Below are 24,273 nucleotides of genomic sequence, written 5' to 3'. Positions count from 1 at the left end.
AATAAAAAGGCATAATTCAAAAAACAAAATCCAAAATTTTCAGAACCCTGGAAATTAACCAAAGATTTTCAGCAATCCAGCGAAATTACTGAAGCAAATGGTTTGAATATCCGTTTATTTACTTCTGTCTTTTTGAGGCAGGGTCTCATTATGTCATGCAGGCTGGCCTTCGAAGTGCTGGGACCAGAGGCATGCACCATCGTGTCCAGCTATTCTGCAGTGCTGTCAGTGCACTGTTTCCTTTTACTCCACTCCAGCTCTGCAGCAAGCCTACCTACACAGCAACAGCCCACACTCACTGTGAAAACCAGAAGCTTAGCACTACAGAAGGGGATGGTGCTCTTTCAAACCTCCTGTTTCAAAACACTGTCACCACGCCTCTTGGTTAAACCAGGAAGACTCAGTATGTAAAACTGCGCTTGACCAGACTCTACACGCTCAGTGCAAATGTCTTGTAAGGGGCATTTCCAAAAAAAAAAAAAAAAAAAAAAAAAAAAAGGAAACAATCCATTTTGTGTCACATGACTAAGAGAGTGGTGGCAGCTACAGCAGCTGCCCAAAAAGCTTGAAAGGACTTTGAAACACTGATACATTTCTGGCAGTCTCGGAAGGACCATGACAATATGTCTAGGAAGGATGGAGAAGCCCTTAAATTGTCCTCTTCTGGCTGACCTTAGGCTCAGATCTGCAGTAAGTCTAAGGCAGAGCTATTTTCATTTTGGTTTTTAGAGAGGGTCTTGTTATTTTGCCAGGACTCAAGTAATCTTCCTGCCTCGGCTTGTCTGATAGCTGTGATGACACGCATGTGACACCATAGCCGGCTGAGGCAGAAATGTAGAAAATGGGCTTGCATTTATTTATTTACTGATTTTTTTTTTTTTTTTTTTTTTTTTTTTTATATTTTTTTTTTGTCTTTTTCATTTTTATCGGTACCAGGGATCGAACTCACGACCGCCTGCTTGCAAGGCAGGTGCTTATGCCGCTGAGCTAAATCCCCAGCCCCTATTTACTGATTTTTTTGAGACAGGGTTTCACTATGCAGCTGGCTTTGAATTTGCAGCAACCCTCCCAATTCAGCCTCCCAAATGCTGGGATTATAGGTATGTGCCACCGTGCTTGGCCAGAAATTTTTTTTGGGTACTCAAAATTGAACTCAGCACTCAGGCTTGCCAGGCAGGCACTGTGCCATTGAGCTACATCTATGGCTGCCAAGAGAACGGACTTTCAGAAAAGGCACGAAAGAAACTATGACAACTACAGTAGACAGCAGTAAGAACAAATTCTGGGAAGAAGTAGAAATCTGATTCTCAGGGCTGTTATATATACCATTTAAAATGCCCACTTTTCAACAAAAAATTATGAGATGTTTAAAGAAACAAAGTATGACCCATACATGGGAAAAAGCAACTGATAGTTACTGAAGAATCACAGATGTTAGACAAAAAATTTAAATCATCTAATTAAAATATGCTTTCTGGACATGGTGGCACAGGCTGTAATCCTAGTACTTTAGGAGGCTGAAGCAGGAGTACTGCTACAAGTGTGAGGCTAGCCTGGGCTACACAGTGGGTTTAATGCCAGCCTGAACTGCACAGCAAGACCCTATCCCTACACCCCCCAAAAAGGTCCTGAAACAACAGGAGCCTCAGACTGACGTTACGAAATTTTTTTTCTCTTTGAAATAAAATGGATTTGAAGATAAAATAGAAACCACACAAATAGAAAAAAACAAAACCAGGAGAAAGAACAAAAGGAAAGTATACAAATGGTGTCTTAGCAAATTGAGTGTATCAGTAAGAGACAGAAATTATAAAAAGGATCAAACAGAAATTCTGGAGTTGAAAAGTAAAGCCTAAATATAGAAAGGAAAAGTCACTAGAATATTTGAGTAGCTACAAGAAAGTAAGCTTGAAGATGGGTCAACTGAGTTTATCCAGTATAGTAAACAAAAATGGAATTGTGAGGCAAAATAAACAGACTCTCTAGGAATCAATACATTTACAGTATAAAATCTAAAGACAGTAGAAAGACCACTGGTAAAGTAACCATCTCCTAAGCCCTACCCTACTTTCTTTTTTGTGGTGCCTGGGGTCAAATCCAGGGCCTCTAAACCAACTGCCTAATTCCTAAATCTGATGAAAATATTAGTCCAAATGTTTAAAAAACTCCATGCAGCATAAAGTGAAAGAAACCCACACCTGGTCATATGAATAACTGCCAAAATGTAGCACACAGTACTTTAAAATCTTTTTTTTTTTTTTTGCGGGGAGGGGTGGTGCACGGGATTGAACCTAGAGCCTTCATGTTGAGCTTCTTCCTCAGCCCTAGTCCATACCTCTGGGGTTGTGGTGGTTTGCTAGTCTTTGGGTTCTGTGCCATCACCCAAATCTCTACATTCATGGTCACACAGTGTTTTCCCTCTATTTATGATTGTGCCCTAATTATGCATTTTAAAAGAACACTGGCAAACTCGAACAGGGGCCCATTGTTGCTTCAGTAGTGCCTCACCTTAACTAATTATACCTGCAATAACCTGATTTCCAACTAACGTCAGATTCTGAACTGTTGGGGATTAAGACTTCAATAAAGCAACCAGGAAGGTGGCACAGCTTAAACTGTAACAAGGCCATGGGTTTCACTTTTGTTTCTTTTTATTCTGCAACCCTCATTCTATGCTTATGCCCTATTCTGCTTGCTGCATTTTTATTCTGTCTTTATTCTGTGGCACTGTCTAGACAACTTGTGTTCTCTCTGCTTTGCCATTTATACTGGGAGTCTTTGCATTTTGTGTCCTTCATAGATATGTAGTTATTTTATTAAGTTTAAATTCGTGATAGAACGCCTTATTATAAATGTCATCTGTTCTCTGTGAGCTTATTAGTGAACTGATGATACTTTGTTGCACTTGTCCTACATTTTAATGTAAGTTATTTCATATAAAACTTTCTACTATTACTCATCAATGAATAGGTTGGGCTAACCCTAAAAATAGCCATTTATCTGAGATTGTTTTTACCTGGATATGGGAAGGGATCCTTTTCTTCCAATTGGTTATTTTTGCACAATCTAAACTGATTACTGCACGTAATGACTACTGCATGGAAGGCTGTCCTGAGTGCCAGTATGGGGTCCAATCTCCACAACTTCTCAGAACCATATAAAATTCCAGTCTATAAACAGCCCTTCCTCACCTGCTGTTTCTTACAAGGATAACCTGTATATTTCATGGTGTACTCTTCACCTTTAGGAACTAGATTATGTTATCTAATGCTTTAAAAACAAATCTACATTACTGTGCTTTTAAAAATGTATCTTAATAAAAAATGCATTTCACTTAAAAATGTACTATCTAGAAGTATTGGTATTATACTACGGCAGAGCACTTGTGTATACAAGGCTGTGGACTCAGTACCTAGCACCACCAAAAAATCCCAAACAGAACAAAAAAGTAGCATCAAGTATTTGTAAGAATGTGGGGAAGACTGGGAGACATATTCCATGATGATGCAATACTGAAACTGCACATTTGCTTTGACCCAGCAATGCTATTTCCAGAAATACAGTTCAGAGCTATGTCTGCACAGGAACTCAATGATACAATGACAAAGGGCTTCATTTTGGTATTGTTACCATGATAAAAGGAAATAATCAAAGCACTCACTACACAAACACTAGTTATGGCACCAACACACCTCACAATTACTCAGTATAGCAGTCTTCTTTTCTGCTTTTTCGTTTTACTGACCTCTAGAGATGGCAGGTCCTGAGGTATGGACCATGTACCACTTCTATTCTCTATTTATACTGTCTTCCACTCTTGTAGCTCTAAAGAGCATACATATGATTACAACTCTCATATCTGTATCACCAGCCTGGACTGCTGGCTTCAATTGCAGCAGTCCAACTGTATTACTTCAGAATTTTATACTCAACTGTATATGTGACGAAATATGCACCCCAAAACCCCTAAAATGGTAATGCTGGAAGTGAAGCTGGATGTGAGTAGAAGATTTAAAAATGGTACAGCAAGGAGGAGGATGAGATCTAGGCTGATACATAGAATGGTATGGACCATACTGAAACAATTCCATGATAGTAAAAAAGAATATAAAGTAGTTTTAGTAATATCTTACACGTTAAATTGCACTAGAAAGAGAAATTAAGTTAGGGCACAAAGAGGAATACTGTATTTATTTATTGGTTTTTTTGGAGACAGGGTCTGACTAGTAGTTTGGGCTGGCCTTGACTATGCAGCCCAGAATGGCCTTGAACATATGGCAATCCTCCTGCATCAGTCTCCTGAGTGCTAGGATTATAGGAATGTGCTACCACACCTGATAGGAATACCTTAAAGAGAGAAATTTTAAAAATCACCATTAGGGCTGGGGATTTAGCTCAGTGGCACAAGCTCCTGATTGGCAAGCACAAGGTCCTGAGTTCGATCCCTAGTACTAAAAAACAAACAAACAAGAAAACCCCCCCAAAAAACCAAATTACTGATGTGGTGCACATCTATAATCTGAGGTGGGGGGACTTCTAGGTGTTTAAGATCTGCCTAGGGAAACACTATGACACCCACTGAAGAGCAAACAAACCAACAAACAACAAAAATCTAATGTAGGTACAGAAAAAGATATGCAAAGATGCTCATTGAAATGTCACCAATCAGTATCATTCTGAGGGGTGGGATGACAATGTAGGTAGGGAACAGAAGGATGATTTTGACTTTATAGTCTGGGGGGGGGGGGAATATATATATATATATATATATGACTTCTTGTGAGTTAACTGTTATGCCAACTTGAGTAAGTAACACTCAACTGACGGGCTGAGCATAGCTCTGCTGGTCTGAAGAAATTTACAGCATGAGGAAGACCCACCCTGGGTGTGAATGGCACCGATCAATAGGCTTGTTGTCTGAAGGAAATAAAACCAGAGACAAGAAGGTTCAGTTTCCAGAGGAGCTCCAGGCTTCACCTTCACCTTGGACTCATCCTCTGGCTTCTGGCATAGACCTTCCACCTTCCTGCTGTGGACTCTCGTGGGACACTGCAGTGGCTCCCGATTTCTGACTCTCGACCGCACTCTTTGGATCTCTAGTATGTAGGCAGCCCTTCTGCACTCTTCCACATGACTCAAGCAGGTGGTCCGTGGGAGCCTACCTTGAAAATTCATGCACACACACATGCATACATACACATATACTCTCATTTTTGAATGTTTCTCTAGTGAGCACTGACTGATAATACCTCTTTTTATTTTTCAAAATTGTATTAATTTTTTATATTTTCTGGGTGCTGGGAATTGAATCCAGGGTTTTATGTATGACAGGTAAGTGTTTTACCACTAAGCTACATTCCCAGCCCCAAAGGTGTTTTTTTTTTTTTTTTTGAAACAGGGTCTGACATTGCCCAAACTGGTGTCAAAGTCCTAGAATCAAGTGATCTCACCTCAGCTTCAGTAATAAATAGGAAATACAGGTATACGCTACCATACCTGTCTTTTCATACGGTTAAGTATTTTTATATTGTCTATTTTTCTAAAATAATATTATTTTTGGAATTAGAAAGATTATGAGTAAAGAAAAATCATGCATTAACTATTGTTATGATACATTTTGACAGCAGTAACAACTGGGTGTGTACCATTTTGCTTAAAAACACAAGAATTCTATGAGGCAGGTATTATTAAATACATACCCTTTTAATCTTAGCACCTGGAAGGCTGAGGAGAGGATTGCCAGGAATTTGAAGCCAGCCTGAACTACATAGCAAGATCCTATCTCAAAAAACAACTAAAAAAAAATAAAGACAAAAAATAAACACACTTACTTTATAAATCATGCAAAAGGGAACCAGAAGGGTTGAGAAATGTTTCTAGGTCGAACAGTCAGAAAGGGCATATAAAAAAGACACACAGGAAAGCTATGTGAAGCTGGGCACATTTACTAAACTTTCCTCCAAAATGATGTGTACCTGAAAGCAAGAGTGATAAAAACACTTAGGTGCTCACCCTGCAGGCCTTGGTGACCCTGATGTACTCCTCACAGAGCTCTCCACTCGAGGACTCACCACTTCAGGAGGCTGGGGAGGAATAAGGGTTTTTCGAACTGCCATTCTGAAAGAGACAAGAGACAAACCCAGATATTCAGCAGTCCCAGGGTATCAACACATTTGCCAGGCAAACCTATGGCAAAATAAAAGCAATATATTGATGAGTATAAATGGATTTTTACTTTATCGAGTAACACAGGGACATTATTGAGTCACATAATACTAAAAGGCTTTTAGTGACATGTAGGAAATTCAGGTTTTTTCCCTTTCCTACTGTCCTTCTGTTATCTCCCTTCAGGAAGCAACCACTGCAAGTCTTTCAATTGCTGTTTCCATTGTGCCATAACTCCTTTCTATCTAAAGTTATTAAAATTGAAACCTGAGACTTCTGGGAAGATGGCAGGGTAGTAGGCAGCAGAGAAAACAGCCTCTCGTGAGAGATACCATCTAGATGCAGGAATACACCATGAAGAGGAAGATAAGAAGGAAGGGAGTGAGTCCCTTTGATCCAGGAAGAATCTGAAGTCTGAATCGAAACTCACAGAGAGTAAAAAAAAAACCTTCAAGGAAGAAGGTGGTAGCTGGCAGTGTCTTCCCCCAGAGCTAGAGTCACTGGGTTAGAGGAGCTGCTGGAAACTTGGGATGCAGACTCATGGTGACAGTGGTGGCGAGGAGCAGCGCATTTGGAGGACTGTGCTGGCTGGTGTTGAATGCAGAGGGCTCAGCCCTCCCACTGGAGACAGTGATTAGCTAGGAGCCATTTTGAAGTTGGGCTGGATAAGCTTGGAACCTGAACTGTGGGCAGCTTCCTCCAGCAGCTCCTAGCTTGGCGCAGACTGGTGGAAACTGCTTGCACTGTGGTGAGCCCAATGAGTCGGGTATCAGGGCAGGCCTGCTAAGGTTGTCTACTACTGTGTCATAAAGCAACTCCTGGCTTGCAGGGATACAGTGGCACAATTCAGGATGCTGTCTCCACAGGCTGTCTACAAGTGAATTCAGAGATAATCCTGGAAGTAGACTATTTTTTTTTTCTTTTTGGAGTGATTCCTAACTTCCTTGTGGGAAGGGTTCTGTACTACCTTTTATGTCTTCCAGCTCTCTTTTCCTTCAGTTTTCTGTATCCTCGAGTTAGTGGGATCCATCTTTGTCCTCCAATCTACTTGTGAATCTTTTTCTCTTTTCCACATCTCTGTTTTCTCTTTAATCGATTTTAAATCTTAACCCTTGAGGGCTGAATTGATATATTACAGTCTTTCGTATTGTATATAACTGTTTTGGCTTTTGTTGAAAAGACATGAGGAGACACTTAAACAAGATACAACCTCTGACACCCAGTTCACCAAAGGGAAATCCAGGGGGCAATAAGGTAGGACAATCCAAAAGCCCCCTACCAAGTCTTTCTGAAGTGGAAACAACAAACAATTGAATGAGGCTTTGGAAAAAAGGAAATAAGAAATAATCTCTCAAATAACTACAGAGATTACAAAAATACATACCATGCTTAATGATGTTACAGCAGACAAGACAAAAATATAGATGAGCTTAAGCAAATTATGAAAGCTCAGCATAGAAAAGAAATGGAATCCATAAAGCAGATTCAAGCAGATACCCAGGAGAATAAAAACTCCATTGAAAGTATCTGAAGCAGATTAACCCAGGATCTCAGATATTGAACACAGGCTTGCAGTTAGTGACCAGGAAAACAAAGATTTCTCAAAACTAACAAGGAACTATGAGAAATCAATCAGCAGCTGCTACATGAGTCAAAGAAGAGCAATTTAAGATTAACTGGAGTCATGAACAAGCAAGAGATACCACAAATGACATTAAAAAGATATTCACACACATCATGACAGAAAATTTTCCTGGTAGAGAAAAAGAATTTGATATGCAGATAAATGAAGCATATAGAACTCCAACTAGCAATGATCAAAAAATTCTACAGCCAGACATATCATAGTCAAGATTCTAGAAATTCAACACAAGAAGAGAATTTTAAAAGCTATTAGAGAAAAGAAACGAATCACCTATAAAGGAAAGCCCATCAGAATCACAGCTGACTTCTCAGCACAAACTCTCAAGTCAAAGAGTTTAGAGGTACTCCCAACTTCTAAAGGAAAACAACTTTCAACCCAAATTGATGTATCCCACAAAACTATCTTTCAAAATTGATGGAGAAATAAGATACTTAAATGACAGAGAACAACTGAGGACATTTATGACCACCAAACCAGCACTCCAAAATGTTTTGAAGGATATTCTAGAAAGAGATAATAAGGACTACAGCTCCATAAACCCAACAGAAGGAATCTACCAGGAAAGGCAAACAATTAGAAGAAGGGGACTAAAAAGGGGGAACCAACAACAGGAAAATAACACGACAAGGATAAGCCAATATGTATCAGTTTTAACTATCAATGTTAATGGTCTCAAATTTACCAGTCAAGAGACACAGACTGGCAGAACGGATCAAGAAACAAGATCCAACAATATGCTGCATACAAGAAACACAATTAATTCAAAAAGAAATGTATAGACTGAAAGTCAAAGGATGAAAAACAATACTCCATGTGAAAAAACCCAGAGAAAAGCAGGGGTAGCTATTCTATTTGCAGACAAAGTGAGTTTCAAGCCAAGATTGATTAAGAGAGAGAAAGAAGATCACTGTATCCTCATAAAGGAACAATCCAAGAAGAAGAGATATCATAAATATATATGCAACAAATACCATTGTACCCAACTACATAAAACATACTAACAGACATGAAAACTCAATCCCTGGGCCAGGGATTTAGCTTAGTGGCATAAGCACCTGCCTGGCAAGCACAAGGTCATGAGTTCAATCCCCGGTACTTCAAAAAACAAAACAAAACAAAAGAAAATTCAATCCCTAATACAACTATATTGGGAGACCTCAATACCTCACTGTCACAAAAAGACAGGTCAACTACACAAAAAAATCAATAATGAGATAGTAGAACTAAATCAAACTTCTGAACAAATGGACCCAGTGGATGTCTATAGTGTGTTCCAGCCCACAACATTAGCATACACATTCCTCTCCGTTGTGCATGGGACATTCTCCAAAACGGACCATACACTAGCTCAGTATCCCATGCATACTATCAGACCACAATGCAATGAAAGTGGAAATCCATGCCAAAGGAAACCATAAGAACTTCATAAACCCATAGAAATTAAATAGTACCCTACTGAACAAGCAATGGGTCACAGATGAAATTAAGGAAGAAATTAAGACAGTTTTTACAGTTGAATGATGACAATATAGCATACTGGAACCTCTGGAATACAAAGCAGTCTTAAGAGGAAAACGTATAGCAGTAAATACCCGTATCAGGAAAACAGAGCAAGCACATATAAACAACTAAACATTGAACTTCAATCTTCTAGAAAAAGAAGACTAAGTCAAAAGCTCATACAAGGGAGGAAATTATGAAGACCAGAGCAGAAATTAACATACTGGAGAGTAAAAAAACAACACAAAGGATCAATGAACCAGAGTTAGTTGTTTGAAAGAGTAAATAAAATTGACAAGCCATTAGCCAACCTTATCAAAAAGCAGAAAAGACTCAAATTCACGCAATTAATGAAAAAGATGAAATCACAACAGACCCTGCAGACTTCCAGATGATCATCTAGATCTACCTTAAAAACTTACATTCCAACATGATGGAAAATACAGAAGAAATGACAGATTCCTAGATACATATGAATTACCAAAGCTGAACCAAGAACATATAAAAATCCTAAATGACCCAGTATCAATGAAATTGAAGATATAATTAAATACCTATCAACAAAGAAAATCCCAGCCCTAATGGAGTCACACCTGAATTCTATAAGAAAATTAGAGAAGACCACCACTTCTCAAACACTGTAATGCAATTGAAAGGGGAGCAATACTTACAAATTCATTTCTAGAAACAAGTATTACCCTGATAGCAAAACCAGATAAAGATCCAACTAAGAAAGAGAATTACAGGGCAATCTCCGAAATGAATATTGATGCAAAAATTCTCAGTAAGAAACTGGCAACAGGCTGCAGCAAGTCATCAAGAAGATACACCATGATCAAGTGGTATTCATGCTAGGGATGGTTCAACATACATAAATCCATAAATGTAATACATCATATTAACACAGCCAAAGACAAAAATCATATGATCATCTCAATAGATGCAGAAAAAGCTTTTGACAGAGTCCAGCATCCATTCATAAAAACGCTACAGAAAATTGGAATAGTCTTTATCTCAATCTGATAAAAGCCATCTATGACAAACCAACAGCCAACATCATACTAAATGGACAAAAACTGAAAGCTCTCACTCTATAATCAGGCACAAGACAAGGATGTCCAGTGTCTCCACTCTTACTCAACATAGTCATCAAAACTTTTGCTTGAGCAATTAGACAAGAGAAAGAAATAAAAAGAATAAAGATAGGAAAGGAAGAAGTTAAACTATCGTTACTTGTAGATAACATGATACTCTACTTAGAAGACCACAAAAACTCCACCAAAAGACTATTAGATTTAATAAGCAAATTCAGTAACATAGCTGGATACAAAGTTGATGCTCAAAAATCAAAAGCCTTCCTCTACACAAGTAACAAACTCACCAAGAGAGAAATCAGGGAAACAGTACCTTTTACCGTGTAACTCCCAAAATGAAATACCTAGGAATCAATCTAACAGGAGATAAAAGACCTCTACATTGAAAACTACAGTGTGAAAAAGGAGACTGAAAAGAATATTAGAAAATGGAGAGAGATCCTGTGCCCTTGGAAAGGGAAGAACCAATATAGTGAAAATGGCCATACTTCCAAAACTGTTACACAGATTAAACACAATCCCAATCAAAATTCCAATAGCATATCTCACAGAATTAAACAAAACAATCCTAAAATTCATCTCAACCAGAAGACACCTAGAATAGCAAAGGCAATCCTGGGTAACAAAAACAAGACAGGGGGCATCACAATCCTCCACTTGATATTATACTATAAAGCTACTGTGATTAAAAAGTGTTGTATTAGCAAAATACAACACAAAACAAAAACAAACAAAACAAAACAGACCCAAAGATCAATGGAACAGATTAGAAGATGCAGTCACACTAAGCCACCTTATCTGACAAAAGTGCCAAACACATTCAGTGGAAGAAAGATACCCTCTTTAATAAATGGTGCTGGAAAAACTGGCTCTACTCTTGCCAAAGATTAAAACTAGACACATTATCTTTCATTAGACACAAAGCTAAAAATCAGCATGGATCAAAGATATTAATATTAAAACATAAACATTAAATCTGCTGGAAGGTAGAGTAGGTAAAACTTTTGAAGACAAGTGTAGGCAAAGACTTTATGAATAAAATCTGGATTGCACAGAACTATCACAAAGAATCAACTACTAGGATCTCACCCTATTGAATAGCTTTTGCATTGCAAGAGAAACCACCAACAGAATGAACAGATGACCCACAATGTGGAAGAAAATGTTTGCCAGCCATACATGAGACAAAGGATTACTCTGGAGAACACACAACTCAAAAAAGTCAGACCTTCCAGGTTTAAAGATCCAATCCAAAAATGGGAATCTGAGATGAATACACACTTCTCAGATGAAGAAATACAAAGAGTAAATATGTGAAAAAATGTTCAACTCCACTGGTCATTAGAGAAATGTAAATTACAACAACACTGCTCAGTGTCATGTGCGTGCCACTGCCAGAGTGGGGACAGTGAGACCCAAGCCTCTCTCTGTGAGTCAGTGCCATTGTTGGACTAGGCGAGGGGAACTAGGCCACACCAGGAGGTGATTCCTGCCTGGAAACCATATCATTTCTGTTGTTTTCTTGGGTTGGGTTTTACTGTCTTTTGTTTTGTTTGATTTTGTTATAACTGACTGCATGAATAGCTATTTAAAAGACAGTAAGACATTATGGTAGGCATTTTGAATTTATTATTAGCTTCTTTTGAATTCCTTTACTGAAATCATTGTTTTGTCTTTATTGTTTTTATTCTATTCTGTTGTGTTTGATCTTTACTATGTCTGAAGGTATGTGCAGCTATTTTGAAAACAACAAAAGGCATTATGGTGACTATTGCTGATTTCATAAGGTTCTGAAGTCCTGATTCCCTTATACTAGTTTATTTTGTTTGATTTTATTGTTTGATTTTCCTTGGTTTTAACTTCTTTTAAAAACCAAACCAACAAAAAACAACACTGAGATTCCAACACACCACTGAAAGAATGCCTACTATCAAGAAATGAACCAATAACAAATGCTGGAGGGGCTATGGGGGAAAAGGAACCCTTCTCCACTGTTGGTAGGAATGCAGACTGGTACAACCACTGTGGAAATCAGTGTGGAGATTCCTCAAAAAACTAGGACTACAGGTTCCATTCAATTTAGGTATTCCCCTTCTGGGTGTCTTTCCAAAAGAATTAAAAACATCATACCACCGTGATATACATGTACCATGTTTATAGCAATGGAGTTTTTAATAGCCAGATCTTGGAATGCCCATCAGCTGAGGAATGGATAAAAAAAGACTGATCTTTTTATATAATAAAGCACTACTCAGCCATAAAGAAGGAGGAACTTGAGATTTATAGGTAAGTGGATCTTTTATTTTATTTTATTTTTTATTTTTCGTACGGGGGATTGAACCCACAACCTTGCACTTACCAGGCAAGTACTTAAGCCACTGAGCTAAATCCCCAGCCAGATGCATCTTAAGAACATACTCATTAGTGAAATAAATAAGACACACATGTGTAAAGATTGTATTTCCTCATCGGTATGAGGCGAAAAAAAAAAGAAAAAGGCAGAGGGGGCAGAGAGACAGGCAGGCAGAGGACATTTGCATACTGAAATGTGAACGAGAGGGAATGGCAAAACAATCTTGAGATGACAAAAACTAGGAAAGGGGCTGATATTTTTGTCTCCAGTGCTATGAAATTTCAGAATAATGGCCTCAGTTTATTGTATACTCTGCATGTAATGTGCTAAGCATTTCTTTAAATCAGGAAACTCATGCTCTCAAGTTCTCATAATTTTCTCTGAATTACTCTGTAAATGAATCTTTTCCATTTTTGTGATCTCTCTCTAACCCTAACCCTCATTACCTGGAGACTAGATCTACATAACAGGATTTGTCTTCTATTTTTTCTGCCTTTTGGGTCCACTTTTTAGATTTTGTATCTTTCAACCCTTTATCTTAGTTTTAATTGTTGCTATTGTATTTGGGCTCTGTTTCTCAAACAGAGTTTAGCTCACCCTCTTTTAAAGAACAGGCCTCTTTCTCTCCCCCTACTTATTCCTGACCTTGGTCCTTCTGAACACTGCTGTTTAAGTAAGGGTGATGCCTAACTTACCCCAATGTAAACTTAAGTAACTTCCTCATAGTCTATGACTACTGTATTTGCCTAGCTGCTTTCCAGGTTCAAAGTTTATTTCTATAGTCACTTCTTTTGTGCTTGTAATCTTTTTATAAAAATACCTAAGTGCTCTAGAGGTTTAAGAAGGAGAGGAATTTAGAAGTGCTCAATCTATGTTTTGTTTTTTAAGAGGCATAGAAAACATTTATTAGGCATAGTCAAAGAAGTGTATATTCATTTGGGTGTAGTGGTCCAAGTATATAATCCTAGCACTTTGAGATTGAGTCAGGAGGATCATAAATTTGAGTCTAGTCTATTTAGTCATCTTAGTGAGTGAGACATTGCCTCAAAATTAAAGAGAGAGAGAGAGAGAGAGAGAGAGAGAGAGAGAGAGAGAAAGGAAGGAAGGAAGGAAGGAAGGAAGGAAGAAAGAAAGAAAGAAAGAAAGAAAGAAAGAAAGAAAGAAAGAAAGAAAAAAGCAAAGCAAAGCAAAAGGAATGTAAAGGTCCTGGATTTAATCCCCAGTACCATACATATGAAACTGTACCCATACAGAAAAAAAAAAAAAGAATATCAGCCATCAACAGCAAGAGGCATCTCAATCCACTACCTTAACTTCAAGATTCACCTCTCAATTTTTATTGACAGGGTTATTTCATTATATGCTGACTTACACTTGCCTCCCCATCTTTAAAAACTATTCATAATCAGGAAACACAGGAACTGTGGTCCATGCAAAGCTCTATGCATATGAAAGCCCTATTTCCAGCGAGCATATACTATGCTTTAACTACTTACCAATCCAACTATTTAAATAGAAGATGACCAAACATTGCGTATTTTTAAAATTTATGTAAGATAACAAAAGAAATATAAAAATGACACTTTTATTGAATTTATTCAGTAATTTACTGTATATCTTAAAACATTCAACACATAATGCAGTGTTACATAATGGACAACAGTATCATCTCTTTTTAGAAATCTTTTTGCATTATTCTTTTTCTGTGGGGTGGGTTGGGAATCAAGTTCACAACCTTGTGCTTGCTAGGCAGGCACTGTGGCACTGAGCTATATCCCCAGCCCTACTGTCTTCTTTTGAACAGCATACTGTTGTGTGGACTTTTTTTTCTGTGGGTGGTATAATTTCAGTATAATGGCTACCCACCAAATGTATGGTGAAGATGATGACAGATATCCTGGTTAGCATTTTCCTATCCCGTATTTTTCAATTATTTGATCTGTCTGACCTAATCTAAATTGTAAATGACTTTTTGAACCCTCTTGTTTTGAATAAATAACAAATGAGTTCTATACTGTTTGGTCCAGAAGCTGCATAAATATTTTATAGTAATATTTTTCCTCATTTTTGAGTATAGGATGACTTGTTAGAACATGTTGGTCAACTCTGTCAGTACCACCCATAGAATTCTTATCACCAGAGCCAGGTGTAGTGGCAGTAATCCTGTAATCCTAGCACTCAGGAGGCTGAGGAGGATTGCTACAAGCTCAAGATCAGTCTGGGCTACACCATGAGCTCAATGGCTACACTGTGAGCTCAAGGCCAGCCTGAACTGCATAGTGAGACTGTGTCTCAAAAAGACCAAAAAAAAAAAAAAAAAGAATTCTTATCACTGACCACTACTGGAATCTGTTTAGTTTCATTTCTTCTTTCAATTTCCATCATTTCTGTATTACGAATACAGCAGCTGACAATAAGGAGATGGCTCTTTTGTCTTTCCATTTCATAACACAGACTCTTCCTGTCTGATCTGCCAACATTTCTCCCTTTCTCAGTTTTTTCTTCTGCTATTCCATCTCAGTGTCTCAAATGTGTCCATTTGGTATTGTAAAAGAATATCACCGAGTTCTGGAGAAGTATGAAAATTGTATCTAATGTATTTATGATAAGTGTTTTTATAGATGACAGCACAAAATTATGGGTTATTTTTCACACACAACACAAATTAGTAAGAAAATAATGAGAACTTACAAGATTTAGATTTCACTAGGAACCAACATAAAAGGTGCATATAACATTCTAAGTAAAAGAGTATACACACTATAGAACAAATAAGATATATGAGTGTATGTCATGTGACTAAGAATCACTGGTTGAAATGACAGGGGCCTGAGTTTTGCTGGGGATAGTCAGTTTGTAACGCACGTATTGCCTGAGGGAGGCTGGAGGTGAACTGCTAAGTGGGTAATGTGCTGCTGCTGCTGCTGCTGCTGCTGCTATCAGATCAGCAGAGCCACAAAAACTGTTCTCTGGAATGTGCAGCTCTACTCCACCACCAGAATATTTAATAGCACAGCACCCACCTTCCTATGACCCATCAATGGGGAGACCCGCACAGCAACACAAAGCACCGTCTGCAACTAGTAGTCTTAATACACTCTGAGAATGACTTGTTCCTAGCAACATTCACAAGACTGCCAAGGAAAAAGTACATGGTGCACAATAATGGAATACTCTGACAAGACTGACGATTTAATTGTAAGCTACCTTACGGCTGTGATTAAACATCCAGAACTAGCAAAAACTCCAAGAGCAGCACTGAAAGCTCCACTGACTTGGATTTCTTAATTTCTTACAGTCTGAGCTGGGAAAGACTCTCTTGAACAATCCTGACAGGTTGTTTTAGAGTAAATTTTAAAATGACATAGAGATGGAAGCTTAGGTTGTTTCTAGCACTGGCTATAAGAGCATTGTTTACTGTTTATGCCAATTATCTCCAGAATCAGAGGTGTCACCGAGTACACCCAGATCAACTCACCCATCTGTGGCAGGTTTCTTCCGGAGTATGCTTGGCCTGGGGGAAGAACCCTGGGCGGGAGCGTTGGTGCCAGCATTTTGGCTGTGGGTCTGTACCACAGTGGTCGCTGCTGGAGCAGCACTGAATGGATTGCTGATAGGGTTGGCTACAATTGTGGCTCCATCTGCCAATACCACTGCTAGAGGAAAAAGATGTGGCAGTAAGAACAATGAAGAAAGGGAAAAAGAAACGCTACTAAAATGGCATGTAAGACAAATAAAAATCTGGAGAACACTGACATTAGGTATCCATGTTTTAACCATTCTACTTCAAGAGGTAGGAGGATGGCAAGATCCAGCCTAGTCTGGACAACTTAGTGAGACCCTGTCTCAAAATAAAAAATAAAAAAGCAGGGGATGTGGGACTGTGCAAAGGCCCTGGATTCAACCCCCAACACCTGGAAAGAAAGAAAGAAAAAAATAAAGAATAAGGGGATCTGGGGGAGAGACATAGTTCAGTGATAGAGAATATCTAGAGAATACCATGGGCCTTGACTTTATTTTCTAGTTTGGAAAAAAAAGGAGAATAAGGACAGCACCATGGAGAAGATTAGGAAGTCTACTGATAAAGAGTGACAGAAATGATATCCTTATTTTTTCTTTGATCTGTAATCAATGACTAATAAAATACACAAAGTATATAGAGTATCTAGCAAGGTTTGTCTACATTTTTAACTTATGTGATTCTTATGACTATTACTGACCCTATTTTAAAAATGGGAGAACTAATGATGTGATACAAAGAAGACCAACAAACAGAAAGCATAATCTGCTGGCTTGATAGCATGTTCTAAAGTACCCTTACAAGAAAGGGGTAATGCAATTTTTGGAAAGCATGACTCCTTTTCGTTCTCTAAGAATGGCACTACCCTCCACTCTTATCTTTAGAGTGATGCTCATCCAACAGATTTTTTTTTTTTTTGGTCTTTTTTTCGTTTTTATCAGTACCAGGGATCGAACTCACGACTGCCTGCTTGCAAGGCAGACGCTTATGCCACTGAGCTAAATCCCCAGCCCCCAGATATTTAATTACATAAAGTTAGCATCAATATACTGGAAACCAGGGTCAGGGAGATAGCTCAGTGGCATGGTGCCTGCTTGGCAAGTGTGAGACCTTGAGTTCGATTCTCAGTACCAAAAAAACAACAAAATACTGGCAACCATAATTGCAAACTACCTGTTCTGACAGTTTTTGACATATACAAACAGTAATTTCACAGTAATCAATTCAAAACAAGTTTCTTAGCAGGTACTATTATCGATGCAGCCTTCCAACTGGGAAAACTGCATCTCTATCACAGACATTTAGTAAGAGTCTGAGAGGAATCTGATTAAACAAAGATCTACACATAGCATGCTGAATGTTGTGGTGCACACCTGTAATTCTAGCACTCTGGGAGGCTGAGATAGGAGGACAGCATGATTAAGCACAGCCTGAGCAACTTAGTGAAACCCTATCTCAAAATAAAAATAAGAAAAAGGGGCCAGATATACAGTTCAGTGACATAAATGCCTGCCTGGCAAGTGCAAGGTCCTGAGTTTGATTCCAACAACAACCACCACAAAAAAAAAAGGGGGAAAAAAAAAAAAGAAAAAAAATGGTGGGGATATAGTCAAAGGATTTTGAAGTAACAAACAAACACAAACACCTATATGGCATTTAAAATTTTCATGTTTAGGCCAAAGATATAACTCAGAGGTAGACCCCTTGCTTAGCATATGCTAAGATCTAGGTTTGATTCCAGCACTGCAAAAACAACAATTAAAGCAAAGCAAAACAAAACAAAATTTGATTCTAAGTGAATCTACGCATTTTATAGTTCACATAATACAAAAGGTATATTTATATTTTTATTTATGAGACAAACTTCCTGGCTCAGCTTCTTTGAGTGCTGGGATTATAGGCATGTACCAACATGTCCAGCTGTACAAGACAATCTTTAAGATCAATACACTAAAGCCCGGTATGGTGGCTCATGCATGAGGATTGTTGCAAGTTCGAGACTAGTCTGGGCTACAAAGTGAGCTCAAGGCCAGCCTAAATTGCATAGAGAGACCCTGTATAAAAAAAAAAAAAATAAATAAATAAATAAATCAATACACTGGATGAGAAACAATTTTTAACATGTGGATAACAGGGCTGTAATCCATGTTTCTTGCTGCTGGGTGGATTTGAGGTGAATTAGATCCTCCTGCTGCTGAAATCACAGTTGGTACATTTGTGACTATATGAAAAAAATGGGTGCTACTGTGGCTATGAAAGAAGCCAAACACATTATGACATTTGCATGCTGTGCAAAAATTAGCTGCCTTTATAGATAAAAATGTTTTCTAAAAATTCATAAATGTAATAAATTTCTTTTAGTTTAAAAAATATATTCATTGATTAATTTAATAATTAAATTGGTATAAGCTGTTAATTTATATTTGGCTATAAGTATTCAAATTCAAGCAACTAACTAGATGGGTTTATTTATAAACTTTTTTTTTTTGGTACCGGGGATCGAACTCGTGACCTCGTTGTTTGTCAGGCAGGCACTTAAACCATGGAGCTAAATCCTCAGCCCCTTATTTATACATTTTTTATTGATTTTACTAATGAAAGGACAAATAAAAGTGATTAGATCCATTTGTATCACCAGCAGTACAATCCCCCAAAAAATCAGTCAGGGATGCACAAGGACAGTGAGAACACATTCAGCATATCAGAGAAATAGCTAATTAACTAATAATTCCAAGCATAGATATTCCATTTCACAAAATATCTACACTACTACTATTTGTAGGCACTGACAACATATGCTAACAATAGGATAAGAGTTTACAGCTTTACATGCAAATCTGAAGATAGCTGTAAATTAAATGAGAATACTTCTTGAAAGGTAAATTTGTTCTCTCAACTAAGTAAGTTTTATAGACTGCTTCTCACAATATGCTAACACATATTAGGTTGTTTATATATTATTTCTAACGTTTACAAAGAAAGGTCATGTTATAACTCATGTTATAAAAGAAACTAAAGCCTAGAGATATAACCAGAGACCATGAAGCCAGCACGTCGTACAGCCAACATTAAAATTCAAATATACTTCTTTTCTACATAGCACCTTCCATGCAAAGATTTAAACTTACCTGAAGTCTTCCCTTCAGGTTGTGGTTGCTGCGTACCCATCGGTGCAGGCTGAAGCCCTTGAGTGCCGATTGGAGTTGCTGAGTGGATTCCCTGGGTGCCAATTGGTGCTGGCTGTATACCTGGAGTTCCAATGGGTGCTGGCTGGATCCCCTGTGTACTGATGGGTGCGGGCTGGATCCCCTGGATATGTCGCGCATGAGATGCATCCACTGTCATCAACTGCATGGGGTTCAGATGGACTGTAGATGCCACCCCAACACCAGTCTGAGCTGTGATGGCAGAGTTCGGAGCCTGAGCTGAAACTAAATATCAGGTAAAAGGTGATAACCACAAAGTTAGCATTAATTAGGAACAGCCCATATAAAGAAAGCAGCACTAAAATGAAAACAGTTTTCCACTGTGGCTACTTGAAACTATATATTAGGAACTCTTTTTTTTTTTCCTACTAATGTGATATAGTCTTTCTGCAAATTATTAGAAATGTTATTAAGGGGGGCTGAATGTTTAGCTCAGCGGCATAAGCGCCTGCCTTGCAAGCAGGCAGTCGTGAGTTTGATCCCCAGTACCTATAAAAAAGAAAAAGACAAAAAAAAAAAAAAGAAATGTTATTAAGTCAGATGTGGTAGTATATGCTTACAGTCCCACGTCATCCAGAAAATGAAGGAAGATCGAGCTCTTGAGCCTCTACATTTGAGAGTAGACTGGGAAATTGCAATGAGATCCCATCTCAAAAAATACACACACACACACACACACACACACACACACACACACAATTAAAACAGGAAAAAAATATTAAGTTGCAAATGTTAACCAGTCAACTGTGCTAAGTCATCATTATAAAATAATTATAATAAAACCTCTGAAATAAACCCACAGGTCCCAGGTCAAGAAGTTTTGCTTAAACTAATAAAACCACTATCATAAAACCACTTCTGAAATATAACAGTTATTAATTTAGATGATTTATATCAACTGAAGAGTGAGAACTGCAAACATTCCTTTTCTTATAATGCAAATATATATAAACACTAAAAAAGCAATCCTAGAAAGCAACAAATAGAAGGAGGTTTTCATTATTCAAGGAAAGAAATCAAATATAAAAGATTAATTTTATCAGTTATCATAATGTAGAGTCTTGTTTCCAAAGATCTCAAATACCTTTCAAAGTCTGGAATAAATGAATGAATGTATATATGTATGTATGCATGCATGTATTTGTCTTTTTGAGACAGGGATTCACTATGCAGTTCAGGCTGGTCTTGAACTCACTTTGTACCCCAGGGTGGTCTTAAACTCTCAGTGAGCCTCCTGATTTAGCCTCCTAAGTGCTGGGACTAGAGGCATGCACCAAATCTAGCAAAGTCTAGAATTTTAGATTAGCACTGTCCAAATAGAAATATGAGATCACCTGCAATTAAGAATTTTCCAGTAGCCTCATTAAAAAAGTAAAAACAGGTCACATTAATCTTAAATTTTATTTAACCCAATATATTCAAAATACTAACTTTAAAAATATATAAAATTAGTAAGATACTTTACATTCTCTTTACTGTATATCAGAAATCGAGTGCATTTTACTCTTAAACACATCTCAATTCAGATACTAAATTTTTATCAGAAAAATTTACCTTGTATTTTGATTTCATAAAGTGTGTGACTAAAAAAGCAGTTCCAAACATATCTGAAACTACTTATTTTAACTAAATAAAACACTGTTTTTCATTTCTTTTCTTTTTGAGACGGTTTCATTCTGTAATTTAGGCTGGCCTTGAATTCACTATGTGGCCCAGCTAGCCTCAAACTCACAGTGATCCTCCTGCTTTGTTCTCCTGGGTGCTAGAATAATAGGTGGGCACCATCATGCCTAGCTGTCGGGTTTTCATTTGTTCTCCACCTGTCTTCAAGCAATGCTCTCCACATGCAGGTCTGCCCCCCACACAGGACTACGTAGCAGAAACGCAAGGTCCACACTAGATACTCGGGATTTCTAAGTTCTAAAGTGAGCCACGGGTCCCACAAGAAAGGCTCAAACTCAGACTTAAGAAATTTTTTTTCTGGAGGATTATCAAAAAACAATCAGGTTGCTGAGGTATGAACATTACATGGACTAAAACTAAACATGTAACAAATATTCCACAAAACAACAGATGTTCTGTGAAAGCAATCTTTATGATTTTATGGTACGAAATAACATCATTATTGTGAGGCAGGAATAAAATATGCAAATATCATTAATAATTAACAAACTTCACACAAATCACAAAGATGGAATTAAAGACCTCAAAGCATCACGTTTCAGCCTTACCTGAACCTGGAAATGGAAGGTAAAATAATTAAATCCCATACTGGAAATAACCTGATTTATTTCTCACTGCTAGAAAAAGTGAAAATGTAAAAAGTCATCTTAAAATTGGGCTCATACCTGGGTACTGTCGAATAGTGGACACAGAACTGGTGATGGGGGTGTAGGTGTGTGCAGCCAGTGGGTATGCAGAAGGTGGGTAAGTTGGCAAAAAGTACTGAAACTGGACAGGAACCGATGGTCTAGAGATAGAGCACATAACATTTGAAATTGATGATTATTTTCTTCTTTACTTTCAAATGATCCTCTCACCTTGGTCTGTCCCTTTATAACTAGCACACCAGCTTCTCCCAAATTGTAGCCCAACCTGTTAGATTAGGAACTTATATTTAGAGGATACAAGCATTTAAACAATAACATTAAAATACCTATGTCAATAAATGTAGATACATAGGTAATGTTTTACAGGTGGCTTTGGAGAATAATGAGTAAAAGTGGCTCAGAAAAACCCAGTAACCAAGAATATTTCCTGCTCAATTGCACTTGAAAGAAAGAATGCTTTCACTGGTAAATTTTATCAAATACGTATAAAAGAAATAATTATAATCTCATAAAAACTGATTCATAGACCACAAAAAGATGAGATCTAATTTATTTTCTGAGCTTTACATAGTTTTGACATGAAAATTGGACAAAGGGAATAAAGTTTGACATTTAAGTCTTATCTGAATCTGGGAATACAAGGGGGAATAATTAAATCCCACACTGAAATTCCCCAAATAATTTCTCAATGCTGGAAAAATGCAAGTGTAAAAAGTCATTTGCATCTGTATGTAAATGTAAAAATGGATCTATTTCTCTGTAATGATACAAAAATTCCTAAGTAAAATTGAACTACGTCTCTTATAAAATTAAATACATAATGATCAAATAAGTTGTCACGGGAAGACAGGACTGATTCAGTATCAAAAGTTCTATTTTATACATTTAAAAAATGTTACAAAAGATATACAAAAAATGTGTAACAGTATTTGATCATTCATGATATAAATGCCAGGAAAACAGGAATAAGAAGTTTTGCTCTTAAAAAAAAATTATATCTAGCAAAATCTGTAATAAAATTTCAGAGTAATTTTCATTCAAGTCAGAATAAGTCAAGATGGCTCACCATCTCAGCTCTATTAACACTGTACTGCTGACATTAAGAAGGGAAAAACAAGGTCATAAAAAAAAAATGAAGACGTCTTATCCACCTACAAAAACTGTCCTTATTTGTATATACATATCTGCATAAAAAAATCCAAAAAGAATATATGAACTTTTAGAGCTAAAGACTGTTTAGCAAAGTAGACCCAAAAATCAATACAAAAACTATAAACATTCTTATATACAATAATCAAATAGGAGTGTATAAAAATCATCCATTTGTGAAACAACTGTATATACAATGTACGGGATTCTTACTGGGGGAAAAGGATATACAAATATGGAATGCGGGAAGAATAAAGTAGAACTACAGCTATCAGTATGTATTTAAATGTTTGAAAAATCTCACCTACTTCCTATCTCTGCCTGCTGAAAGGCCTAGAAAAGTAACAATCCAAAGCAAAAGAAGAGCTAATACCTAAATGTTGGCTTCTAAACAGTGAAAAGGCTCCTTGGAAAAACAACAGATTCCAGTGATCAGTAAGACTTAAACTATCTTGTAGAAAGGAAGAGTTGGGTATGCTGGTGTACACCTGAAATCCCAGCACTCAGGAGGCTGAGGCAGGAGGATTGCTGCAAATTTGAGTCCAGCTTGGACTAGAGAGCAAAACCCTATCTCAAAAGACAAAATACCACCACCACCACCAAAAAAAAAAAAAAAAAAAAAAAAAAAAAAAAAAAAATCCAATACATAAAATAAGGAAAAGCTTGAGTGGAGGGGACATGGTGAAAGCCAAAGAAGAGGCACCCAAAAGTCAAACTAGAGACCATCTTAACACTAAAATAGATAACAGTAATAGATTATATTAATGAGTAAAACCAAATCCATTATGCCTAGAATGTTTAAAAATATACTCAAAATAAAAAATGTTGACAGGAGAAAATTTCTTCATGTCAGAATGCCAACTTACAAACATGGAAGAAACAGCCAGGTGTGACGGTACACAACTGTAACCCAGCACTCAGGAGCCAAGCAGGAAGAATACTGGGAGTTTGAGGCAACCCAGGACTATATAGGGAGTTCAAGACTAGCCTGAACAGTATTAATGAGACTCAAAGAGTGGAAAAATTTTAAAAAGTCATCATTTGCAACTATTATATTAATAAATAATTCAGTCAAGAATCATTAATATACTAAAACCGAGTGAAAGTTTATTGGAAAACAGGATTTGTATAGCCTCAAACTATTTCCGTATGACTTGTTTACAAAGGAGAAAAATGAAAAACTGGCAGAGATTACCTTTATTAAGTTATTAATATAACCAATAATGGGGCAAATACATAATATGAACTCTGATACAATAACGATGAGATCACTTAAGTGATAAACTTTCCAAAAATGTATAACCTGAATCC

General features: G+C 37.3%; 1 protein-coding gene across 6 annotated transcripts in view; it reads right to left on the bottom strand.

Annotated features, from left to right (window-relative positions):
• Positions 1-24,273, bottom strand: part of Sap130 (Sin3A associated protein 130) — a 73,458-nt gene that overhangs the window by 20,149 nt on the left and 29,036 nt on the right. For 5 of the 6 annotated variants that reach the window (XM_063258793.1, XM_063258794.1, XM_063258792.1 and 2 more), the window contains exons 12-15: positions 21,832-21,953; positions 19,406-19,708; positions 16,236-16,413; positions 6,013-6,117 (exon numbers count right to left, since the gene is read on the bottom strand). In XM_063258793.1, the coding sequence (XP_063114863.1) occupies positions 6,013-6,117; positions 16,236-16,413; positions 19,406-19,708; positions 21,832-21,953 (708 nt within the window). The remainder of the gene's footprint in view (positions 1-6,012; positions 6,118-16,235; positions 16,414-19,405; positions 19,709-21,831; positions 21,954-24,273) is intronic. The other variant, XM_063258791.1, reaches the window with a different exon arrangement.

The sequence above is a fragment of the Cavia porcellus genome, unplaced genomic scaffold (genome assembly GCF_034190915.1).
Source record: "Cavia porcellus strain 051 isolate PalLab524CR breed Dunkin Hartley unplaced genomic scaffold, mCavPor4.1 scaffold_12, whole genome shotgun sequence".
NCBI lineage: Eukaryota > Metazoa > Chordata > Mammalia > Rodentia > Caviidae > Cavia > Cavia porcellus.
This window is presented reverse-complemented; position numbering and strand designations above follow the sequence as displayed.